This window comes from Heliconius melpomene, chromosome 18, assembly GCF_056956725.1.
Source record: "Heliconius melpomene rosina isolate 202511_hmr_F chromosome 18, ASM5695672v1, whole genome shotgun sequence".
In the NCBI taxonomy this organism is placed as follows: Eukaryota; Metazoa; Arthropoda; class Insecta; order Lepidoptera; family Nymphalidae; genus Heliconius; species Heliconius melpomene.
In genome coordinates this window covers 13,423,606-13,435,812 of record NC_140406.1, presented here as the reverse complement: position 1 = coordinate 13,435,812, position 12,207 = coordinate 13,423,606, and the positions used below count along the sequence as shown (strand labels likewise).

General features: G+C 34.6%; 2 protein-coding genes across 3 annotated transcripts in view; both read left to right on the top strand.

Annotated features, from left to right (window-relative positions):
• Dyrk3 (Dual-specificity tyrosine phosphorylation-regulated kinase 3) overlaps positions 1-9,311 on the top strand; it is a 112,452-nt gene extending 103,141 nt beyond the window's left edge. The window contains exons 2-8 of one of the 2 annotated variants that reach the window (XM_085201664.1): positions 1,281-1,437; positions 1,740-1,925; positions 4,987-5,089; positions 5,344-5,500; positions 7,879-7,978; positions 8,498-8,688; positions 9,172-9,311. In XM_085201664.1, the coding sequence (XP_085057790.1) occupies positions 1,281-1,437; positions 1,740-1,925; positions 4,987-5,089; positions 5,344-5,500; positions 7,879-7,978; positions 8,498-8,658 (864 nt within the window). In that variant the 3' untranslated portion in view covers positions 8,659-8,688; positions 9,172-9,311. Of the gene's footprint in view, positions 1-1,280; positions 1,438-1,739; positions 1,926-4,986; positions 5,090-5,343; positions 5,558-7,878; positions 7,979-8,497; positions 8,689-9,171 lie in introns of those variants that run through there. The other variant, XR_014878996.1, reaches the window with a different exon arrangement.
• P5cr-2 (Pyrroline-5-carboxylate reductase-like 2) overlaps positions 1-12,207 on the top strand; it is a 379,085-nt gene that overhangs the window by 202,406 nt on the left and 164,472 nt on the right. The window lies entirely within an intron of this gene.

Sequence of the window (12,207 nt, the reverse complement as noted above, 5' to 3'; positions counted from 1 at the left end):
TTGACAGATAGGTATGCTTTTTCCTTCGGCGTAAACACTGATAGGTATTAGAAATTTGCATTGAACCGATGTTAATGGAAAACAAAACGTTTTTATTTAAGAAACCATAACATAAATATTATTCGAGAAAACAGCCGACAAAAATATCATGATTCGAAAAATAAACATAGTATATTTCAATGTAATTTTTTCTTAGGAATCGATTTTTTTCCTTCCAAATTGAAAATATTTTATTTTTTTATAACTCATGTAGCTTTTTTAAGTTTTACTAGCACAAAGAAATATACGTATACATAAATGGGACTGTCAACAATTAAAATGAATGCTTAGATAGTTTATCATTGCCAATTTCCCGAGTCATATCTCACCTGGTGCTTAGTCCATTACGGCTGTGGCTGAATTTGATGGGGGCAGTTAATCTTAGTTATTGTTCAGCGACTGGAGGACTCTAATGAACGTGCTTATGTTATATAGTATATAGGTATACTATATGATTATTATGTACGAATTCGTAATAAATCTAAAAGTGTTTTAGTTTGTATACGATTGTGCTATTTTTATTATTGTGTTAGTTTTCAACTCTTGTGTATTTTAATTTTAATAATGTTTTTTTTAAGATATTATTATTTTTCCATTCCTATAAATGTTGGAATTTGGATGTAAAGTAATAAGTATATGTGATTGTTTGAATCAATCTTATTTATTAAGATACCGAGTGCTGTTTAGTTTTTACATTTTAAATATCGTCGTTTTATTTTAAATGCATTTAAACAGCGTCTAATTAAATCTTATGTCTAATATATAATTTACTTGTAAATTACCAAAACACATCGTTTGGTTTCTTTAGAAACATATGTTTACGGATATACTTAAATGAAGTAAAATAAAAGAAAAAATTAATCTGTGATAGTCCTCTGTGATAAATTTGGTTAAAGTCAGTTTGTTTACTAGTATCGATCAATTAATATTTTATGTAGAATTAACAACGACACTAAGTATTGTCCATTGTAGAGTATACGGTTACGCTATCTGTGTAACTGTGCTAGAAGAACTGACGTAAACTTAAAATTTAAGAAAAATATTATATCCTTATATTCTTGATTGTACTTATAAAACAGATTTCATTTTGCCAAGCCACTGGAGCGGGACGACAATTTTGCGCAATATTCATATAGAATAGAATAAACACTAACTAACTACTAATTTGAATACTTGCATAATATAAATAAATATTAAAAAACGATAATTATATATTAACAATTAATATTATATTTTTTCAGGTGATAGATTTCGGCAGTTCGTGTTACGACCACCAGCGTGTATACACATACATACAGTCGAGGTTCTACCGCGCGCCCGAAGTGATGATGGGAGCGAAGTACGGGATGCCCATAGATATGTGGTCGCTAGGGTGTATATTGGCGGAACTGCTGACAGGTGGGTTGGTTGTAAACTAGGATTTATATATATTTCACCACCAAGGATAATAATAGAAACGGCTAAGTGACTAAATTCCGTAATGGATTTAAAGTTATAAAATTTGTGGGCTTAAATGTTAAGATGAAATTATTCGTCATTTTTGGAAATTAGCTTTTCTAATATGTTTTTTTCTATATAAATTGGAGAATCATCAATTGGTTGATTATAATACAAATGTATGTTTATATTGTTTGTAGTTTAATATTCATCTAAATTTCTATTATAAATTTAAACTTAATACGATATATTGTATATTCCAGGTTTCCCCTTACTACCCGGCGAAGACGAAGCAGACCAAATGGCCTGTATCATAGAACTATTGGGCATGCCGCCCCAGAGGCTGATAGAGCAGGGCAAGCGGTCGAAGAACTTCATCAGTAGCAAAGGACTGCCGCGGTACTGCACCGCAACCACACTACCTGATGGTACTACGGTTTTAAGTGGTGGTAAGTAAAAGACACTTTAGATTTACTAGTAGATAGACCGGTAAAAAATGTAAAAATCGATTAGATGCTTGATATTTAAAAGTATTTAAGGAGAAAGCTTCATCATATCATCCAAGCAATGTTTTTTTACATTTAAAAGTAAATACCTTTATATTAGCTAACTTCAAACGGTCTTATGATAATGGATTTAAATTATCCTATTATGAAGGAATTATAAAGACATAATTGCATATAGAACCGTGCAACTCGTTTGCCAATCATCTCTTTATAGCAATATAAAACGTGAATCTAATTGTGGCACAAAAAGAGGTTTTTAAATAAGTTATAAGAATAAATGACGATAGCTAATGCGGAAATGTATCTGATCTCACCGACGTGTTCCAACTTAGTGTGATTCAGTAATATAACGTATCACGTCGTAGAAATACTAACACCTCATTCTCTAGCATCATGTCTATTTATACTTGAACTGTCACATTCGAAATTCTTCAGTTAATCTGCCTTTCCCTGACATTCAGCGTGCGGAGAGTTTGAGTCACTAATGTTAGAGTAACGTAAGAATTAATAATCAATTCTAAATGATTTTTGCATTGCATTGTCTTGAATCATCGTTTTTGTAAATAAACACTGAACTTTTGTTCGCTCGCTTGTTTGCTAATTTGCGGGAGAGTCTAGTTGTAATCTTTCGTATTGATTGAAATTATAATTTTGTTCTATCTTTTAAATAATAAAGATAATTAATATTAATAAATACTTTTGTTACGTTTTTTTACGAATCGTACATTTTCATTAATTAATAAACTTTTAAGTATTGCATGTTTCAAGTGCTACACAACATATTTTAAATACCAATGTGAGTCTAACTAATAATATTAGGAAAAAAAAAACCTCTATCGTCATTGAAAAACATTCATGCAATTTCGATATTAAATAAGTGACACTAAAATGAATGTCATACGAGCATGTAAGTTGGAAAAAGACACCGACTCGCATTTTTAAATTGATGATTCATCTCCCTCGCGTAGGGTTGTATTACTTGTGTCCTGTAAGGGTTCTTTTCGTGACTACTTCATTTCTTCCCCCTTACAATTCGAACCCATACTTGCCATCGCCCCAAAAAGCCACGTAATAGAGCGTTTATCCATTGGATAATGTTAGAAAGGGGATACGAATTACGATTCGCAATTTAGAGAACATTATGTAAACAGGAAATCGGCTTCAGAATTTGATTGAATTTGAATTGAAATTCACATAGCTTGCGAAATTTAATATTTAGTAGATAATTTCCTGTAGGCCATCGTGCCACCGGGACTTGTGGGTTTTGTTTTTAAATAAATAATTGTTAAATGTTGACTATTTTTTTCTACGATCGGTCTGAAATATAGAGCAGTAATATGTTTTTTCTTGAATTGCTTTTATAAATTGACAGAAGATACAAATGTTTAATTAACCTTCAATATACAATTTAATTAATCGATTGTCCTTTTTTATTGCTCGTAGCTTGTAACCATTTAAGGAATAATATTCGATAGAAAAAAATAGTATTACATGTAATATAAAAAAATGATTACCGCTATTGTGTCGCAGTAGGTATTCTTAGGTAGTAGGTATAGGTTTTACACAAGACATTTAAATGATTTTTTTTAAATGAAAGTTAGTGCTTCCCGTCTCTCTCTCCCCTGGCTTATATAAAAAAATGCTTTAACTGCCACGGTTAGGTTTAGCCATCATACACGTGATATTTTAAAATGTCTGTAACGTAGATTTTTTAATATAAATCTATAAGCTTTGTCACTGTAAAGTTTAATCTAAATCCTTTAGTTTAATACTTTTTGCGTGAAAGTGAAACAAACACCAACTTTCACATTTATAATATTAGTAGGATTAGTGAGATAAGATAAGAAGACGTATTTGATATACCATGCTTACGTAGACCGCTGACCGACTGTCAGGATTGCGATGTGTTCAGTACCAGACATGATGTGGGCGAGGTTGGAAAACACCTTGTAATTTATAGATATTTGGATCAAATCCAATTGTGTCTCTTATTTTTTTTTGTCTCTTATCATGTTTAGTTCATTAAAGCTTATTAACGGTGTTTGTTTCAAGGTTGATCTCTTATCTAAGTTATTATTAGATTTTTTTTTTAAATATTTTTGTACGTTTATTTTTGTGGATAAGCTCATGCACTACTTAAGCGGTTTTCTTTTTGACACTTGATACATTTTGTCATAGGTTACTCAAGTAAAAAATGACTATTTAAAAAAGTCGTATACATAGCTAAGATATTTTAAAAATAGGTAAGAGTTATTTTTATTGAATTAGCCAATCAAAATATGCGCAATTAAATACCTGTCCAATATTTTATTTGTAAAAGTAAAATATTACTAAAGGGCAGGTATTTTAGTATATTAATCAAAGTTCGATCGATTTTCTTTGTCGTATTCTGACGCCTATATTCGTTCTTACGCATAATATTCTGTACGTATATATTTTCCAAACGTCACGTATATTTGGTGAGGCGCCAAGACCATGCGTAATGTTCTTTATAACCCTGTATATAAGACATTTGGTGTTCGATTTCTTCAAAGGCACATTAAGTTCATGGTGTCTGATTTCTTGCTGGTTCTTGCTGGTTGGTGCTTTATTTATTTTTTAATATATTTATAATATTCCAGGCAAGGACTTTTAGTAATTAGGCCATATGAGATGATTTCGAGAAAAAATATTATTTATATTCTTTTAACGTAAGATGATCACTTTATTTTTCTACCCATTGCGATAAAAGAATAAACAATCAGTTTCAGTTCTAAATGTTATCGTTGGAACGTCTTAACTATCAATTTACCAATTTAATTTGTAAATATTTGCTTAAATAAATGGCAAGTTGCTTTATTTTTCTTGGAATAGTTATAAAAAGTACTATAAGTAATCCCAATTCAGTCCAATATTTCTTAATTGCGTGGCCATTATACTTTGATTAAAATGTTCTTTATAATTCGTAAGTGGTCTTCCATTTGTGTGTGTTTCATCATTCATTTTTTATACTTTAACTTTCCAGGAATGTCAAGAAGAGGCAAGCCGCGTGGTCTTCCCGGCTCTAAAACTTTTGTAACAGCGCTCAAAGGTTGCCAGGACAAATATTTCATTGACTTCATTAGACGGTAAGTTGAGCTTTTACTTAATAGGGAATGAATGCTTACTATAGTAATTGGGTGACGTTTGTATTAGAGAGAAAATAAAAGACATCTAATATTCTTTAACGATGCATTTTATTTTTGATAGTTGAAGGAACATACGTGTTCATTTTGTGTAAATTGTGTCCAAGCGTACAAATTTTTATAGTCTTTATGGTCGATTTCCTACTGTTTACATATTATTATACTTATATTTAACAAGTAATCTATGTCCGTTCCAGGTGCTTGGAATGGGAGCCGGAGAAGCGCCTGACGCCGGCCGCGGCGCTGCGGCACGCATGGCTGCGGCGTCGCCTGCCGCGCCCCCCGCACGACGAGGAGGCGGCGCCCGCGCACCACGCGCACCACGCGCACCCTTCGCTGCCCGCGCCCGCCAACGTTAGTATAGCACACCACGTCAAGCGCCTCGCGCAGACCAAGTGTACAGATAAATAGGTTCGTTTTGTGTCCGCTTTGTTTTATTTTTATTTTTTCCTTTTTTTAGTTGGTTGAGTTTTGGTATTTTTTTGTGGGTGGGATTTGGGGAGATTTGAGCTTTAAGCTGTGGGGTAAGGGAGCCTAATGTTAAGATATTGTTCTCCATAGGCGGTCCGATTATATTTTCGAGACATTGTGTATTGTATGACGGAACTAAACGCCGCGCTTTGTTTTGTCACTAATCCGAAGAAGTTTTTTTTAAGAATAATTAATTATTTCCCCAAACGGCAATCGAACTCACAACCGTGGCGTTTACAGTTGGGTGGTTTATTTTTGGGTGTGATGCTTGTGGTTTTGGGTTGTAGGTTGTAGGGATTTTTGGATGGTTGTTATTGGCTGGTTGCTTAGGCTATATGCCATATGGTGGCGTGCTTTAGAACAAGCTTATGTTTAAATTGATATATATTTTAATTAAACATGCAATGCAATGGAAAAATAATTCACAATTAAAAACTATTTTCATACGAATATATATATAGTTGATAAATTTAACGAAACTCGTATATCGAGATATTAAGCTTCATAGGATTTGCTTAAGTTTCGCAATCTTGCTTACATGCGTTTGGAATGGTCATGATCGCCTATGCTGCTATACTAATATTCGACATCCATATTATATTAAAAACTAGTTGTGACCCGTGGATTGGCTTGCTTAGTAAAATAGAAATAACTTATTGAATTGTGTTATACACCGCAGATACAATCAAAACCATTTACATGATTTGCCCATAGCTTTTTCAGATAAATGAAGTATCCAACTAAAAAAAACAATTGTAAAGGAAAAGTTAGTTCCTGAGATTAGCACTTTCAAAGAATATGTTTCTCTTTAACTTTATAATATCAGTACAGATTATTGTTGTTTACTCAGAAAGGAAGCCTTTGCTTAAATATTTATTACATGCATATATAGCAGTATTTATGTAAATATTACAAACCACAAGCATCTCATTTATATAAATATTTGATTTAAGTTTTATTTAATTTTATTTTTTATTTGCGAATTATATTCATTTTAATATTATTTTTATATGTACATTTCTTTATATTTATACAAAGAATGAGGATGAACTGGACTTGAAGGTACTGATAATATTATTACACTATTTGCCTTCATAATATTTAGAAATTTATTTAAATTATTAAAATGTTATGTAATTTAAAAGTAAAAAAAATATAATTAGTAAATTGTGAAGTAAATTATGTATTTTAAAATCTTTCTTTTGTATGATTTCAAGTAATAAATATATTATAGTGTATATTGTTAGCTGTAATTTAAATGTAGTTTTGTCTTACAACAAATATTAATATAGGTAATTTAGAGAATTTTGGCATGAAATATATACATTTTTGAGAAGATATAATTGTGTTACTAATAAGGTCGGCGGTGGCACAGGGGCACAAGTGAGCGATTGTAAACGCGGCAGGTTGCGGGTTCGACTCCCATTCGAGGAAATTAAATATTTTATATTTTCATTTCCTCTCTCTGATAACAAGACAAAGCGCGGCATTGTGTTCCCCCACTCAATGTCTCCAGAATTCGGCAGAATGTCGGGAACGGAAGCGTATTAATGGGAACAGAGCGTCTTAACTCTATGTTTCAAAATTCCTTCTATCTAACCTGTTATATACGGGAAGCTAAAAAAAGTAGGTAGATGAAATACTTCTTTTGTTAGTAAATCTATCCAAGTTCTTAGTATATTTTTGTACCTATATTTAAACTTATATAATCTTTGTTGTTATAGTAGTTTTGCAAGCATTAGAATGACCAAAATAATTTGATATACTCGTATTGTATTTAGTAGCTTGTCAAAAAATCATTGTATTGCAAATATTGTACCTATTACAAGTATAAAACAACCAACACACAACTTCACACCGTTAAAATTGGGCGGTGCGTGGGAAACGAAGTAGAAGTGCTAGGTTCCCTCTGCTAATTTTCTTAATACATAGGATTCCAATCCTATGCTACTAATATTAAAAAAATGTTAAAGCCTTTGAGAATACTGGATGATTGCTTATATATCAGGATAACACATATCCTATAATTTAATAATATAATTCGGCAGAGTGTGGGGAACAGAGTGTCAACACTGTGTCAGAGTGTTAACACTAGGTTCCCTATGCCTACCATGTGCGAGATACAGCGTAAAGCTGATTATTATTATTGATCTATTATGTAAGGATATGGAATAATTAGGCTATATTATAAAAGTAAGTTTAATCGGGGGAATTCGCGTTTGGGTCACGGTTTTATAATAATATATACTGTGTATTTGCAGTCGAGTGGCGGGTCGGGGTGCGGCGCGGGCGGGCGCGGCGGCTCGCTGCGTACGCCGCTCGCGCGCACACCCGTCACATTCAACGCGTCGCAAGTCGCCAGTGAGTATTGTACCTTATACTATATATATATATATTGTGTATTTCGGAGGTAGAGGTTCCAATTGTTCAGTATTATTGTGTATTTAGGTTATTTTCTGGACGAATTCCGAAGGCAGACTTGCTTTTTTAATATTTTCATTTAATATAATATTCTTTGCTGTGGTGACGAAACAAAGCACGGCGTTGAGTTCCGCCACTCAACACACAATGCCTTGAAAAATTCGGCATAAAGTGGGAAGTAGTTTCTGAACACAAGGATACAGTGTGAAGGTGAAATTAAATATTTAATTTCCTAGAGTGGGTGTCGAACCCACAACGTACACACGCTTGTATCCTTGCGCCACGACTGGCCCATTTATAAAAATATGTTAAAATTAATAATAATAAATAATTAATAATGATGGATAAAATAGCACCATTATGTTTTCTATAATTTCTTGTATAAACATGATTGTTTATACTCACAGTCACCATTATAAACAATTTCAATACTTAAACCATACAAATTCTAAATTCCAGAAGCTAAACTTCAAGCCGCACTATCAGAAGAGAGTGGGGGTATGTCTGGAGGTGTTGGGGGTATCTCGGGGGGAGTCGGGGGAATGTCAGGAGGTGTGGGAGTTGCGGTGGGGCGGTATTGGGCGGGAGGCAAGCTGCCGCACCTTCCGGCGCCCTCCTAGCGCCCGCCATCCGCTCGCCGCCTTGCCAAGGTACGTATTTTTTTAGGTTTTGTTATTTTTATCTTATTTAGGGTTAACTTTAGTATAGCGGTTTTGTTTTTTGTTCGCTATAATCGATAGAGAAATGTTAGTGATAAGACTCAATACTCGACTTTCCAATAATATGAGAGTGTAGTGTTAAATAACTATGCATTTATGCCTTAGGAGAACGGCGAAATAAAAGTATATTTTAATTATAAACTCATGTGAGAAATTAAATTTACAACTTTACTTTTGCTTTGCTACTTTAGTAGTTTGTGCTATTCTATACTCGTATTTTGTTTTTTATTGTATAACAGTTATTGGTAAACAATTAGTGGAGGAACCAGCGTAGTGCTTTGTCTTATTACTTAATAAACATTAACGAAAATATTTAATTCATTTAAGATCAACGCACACAATCAGGCGTCGTTCCTTTACGTCACGATAGCCTACATTTGAATATTAAGTACTAAAATAAATGTTTTATTCCAGGTGTCATCGCTGGAGGCGCCTCGCCGCGCAGGCGTGGTCGGCGCGCGCCTCGAGCTCGAGCGCCGCAGCCTCGACCTCGAGCGTGAGCTGCGCGCCGACCGCGACTCCGATGCCTCGCTCGACGACCGCGACCACCTCGTGTGACCGCGCCCGCCTCTTACACGCCGCCCGCCTGGACCCAACAGAACATACCCACCATGCCCGCCTGGACCCAACAGAACATACCAACCATGTTCGCCTGGACTCAACAGACCATACCCACTATGCCCGTCTGGCGCAGTCAGAACATTCCCACGCTCTATGCAATACCCGCAAAGACCAGCAAGACCACGTCCATACCCTATACAATACTGGTCTGGACCAAGCAGAACACACTCAGACTCAGGCTATATACGATACCCGTGCAGACCACGAATGCCAGGGCCAATCAGAACACGCCCATGTCCAGGCTCAGGGTGTATACAGAGCCAAAGACCAATCGGGCCAGGCACAGGCTCTTTGCAATACGCGTCAGGACCAGTCAGACCATGTCCAGGCCCAAGCTCTATACAATATAGTGCGTGGTTTCAACGCTCAATGTGCAATGATAGCGAATTTGTCGACAGATTTTAATACTAAACCTATTCAATCCAGTGACCACACGTTCTTAAGTTTAAAAAGTAGAGCCGATGCTATTAGTAAAAAACTTTATGATTATAGAAGAGATTTTCCAATAGATAACGAACCTAGTTCAAGTTGGGTAAATATAAGTAACAAAAATGATGGACATTTAGATCATATGCAAAAAAGAGTTCAACGCAAAACATGCACTGAAACACAAGAATTAAGCTGGAACCAGGCTAATTTACTAGCATACCAAAAATGTATAGAAAATCCTCAAATAATGGCCAGTTCTAATAGTCTAGCGTTACCTGCCAACACTCCACGTACGGACAGCAGAAAAAGCTACATGAGTGATATTGGACATTGCCAATATGAGACACATTTGTCTCATTGCAAATTTGATGGCAATCTTTACAAAAGGAACGAGCCACATGGTTCCAGCTGGAGTCTCTCTAATTTAGGTGCAAGAAATACCACCATTCGCAATGAATCAAAATACCCTCATTACGAAAACATTAGACGAAAATCCGAAGATAACATACGAAAACAATACTTGGTGCCTAGTAATTCTAAAATTTCATTAAATGATGGCGCAATTTGTACTCAGCCAAGGGAAAGCAATCATATGCCAACACAAAATAAAAACGGCGGAAGAAATAACAGTATTAAAAATACTAATAGTGTGGTACATTGGACTAATTCTGTTGAAAATAGAGTCTGTTGTCCAGAAACAGTGTTATACGGCGCGGTCTACGGGCTAAAGTGTTTGAAATAGTTAAATAGTTTAAAAAACGACAATTTAGTGCAAAAGTGATTGAAATAGTGCGGCTCACGGCGTTAAACTCTGAACTTTGTAAGTGAAGTGAGGTGACCCCCGCCATTGCCTCACACCATTAGTGTCGAACGCTTAACCCTACACTGCCTAGCTCTTGTAACTTCGATATAGATTTAAAATACGCTTAAAATCGAGTGTTGCATTTAAATTGTATTAAAATGTCGATTAATGTCGGTATACAATAAGCTTGTACATCGAATTACTATTGCCATTAGGTGTATTCCCTACAACGGGCGCGAGGTGCAATACCTCGCGCCCTTTGAACCGAATACTATTACGTTAACGACTCATGTTCCTAACTACTCGATGGTAGTAGCGTTTGGGGCAATGGCGGTCGCGGCGGCTAAAATGATCTCAGTAAATAAATAAAGACTAACGTATGTTATACAGACAACTAGTGGAATTGTGCGAGTTTTACTGTTTTCTATGTATTATACATTTTAAGGACGTTGATTCGAGCGTGTCGATGTTAGTGCCTCCTAAGTCTCGTTAGTGATAGGAATCCTCGACCACTGTTTAAGGGAACTCTTTGAACATTTTACCGAAACGACTTGTAATTTCGAGAGGTGAATTTTTTGTGTACTGCCTTCCAAGCGCTTTGAACATTCGTAGAATCTTGTACCGCTTTATACAAGATTTTAGCTGAATTTCAATGGAGTCTCGCTTTGTTTCGTTCGTGGTAGTTATCGCAATATTTGATATAGTTGTAATTGAAAAAAAAAATTCGCTCTCGAAACCCCCTAGGTTAAGCTATTGTGTGTGACTAATAACGAATTTCTACAGATCAACTGTCATTTTTGTTTTATTTTTATTCGACGTAAGCGTCTCGTATAAGTTAATCCTCCTCAAGTGATATAGAAATGTGAATGACTTGAGAATTCTTAAAGGACGTAAGTTTAGTTAGTCGCAAGGCCTTTTTTATCTAATTAGGGACTAAGTAAGGTACATTGGTGGATAATAGTGTAATATTGGATCGACGGCGAGTAAAATAGAGTCGTGTCCATTACAGTAAATAATATTGAATAGCATTAATTTAGGCCGTTTGTGTTTATTAGTTTACCGTCAAACATATCAGTCCGGTCGTCTGCGGCGTTTCTCATAAACAGTGCAATGTTTGACAGATCCCCCCCTAATTGTTTATTTGTCTTCCTAAATATTTGTATTATTTACAAAAGGCCTATTTATATTGTTTCTATATATAATTGATTAATGCATTTTATTTTTCCAATAGTTATAGTATGTATGTTATTTACATAGAGGAATTTATATGGATTACAATGAAATTTTCATTGTTTTTTTTTTCTTCGTAGAATTGTTGAAATATACATTTTCATTCACACTCTTACAGAGTGAGTGAGATGGATGATTAACGTTTTTTTTAATACAGCTTCATATTTGTTTCTTTTTATGTCGATTTCAACAGTTCTTCGATGTATTCAATTGTGAATATTAAAAGGGAATTTTAAATTCTTTAATTGAACAGTACAATTGCTTCATCGATTTTTTTCATTCATTGACATTTTATACTCAATAGCATTTCTTTTTATAGCTGTACTTGTTTAAGTTGACTGCCTTCCATTTATTATGCTCAATCGATA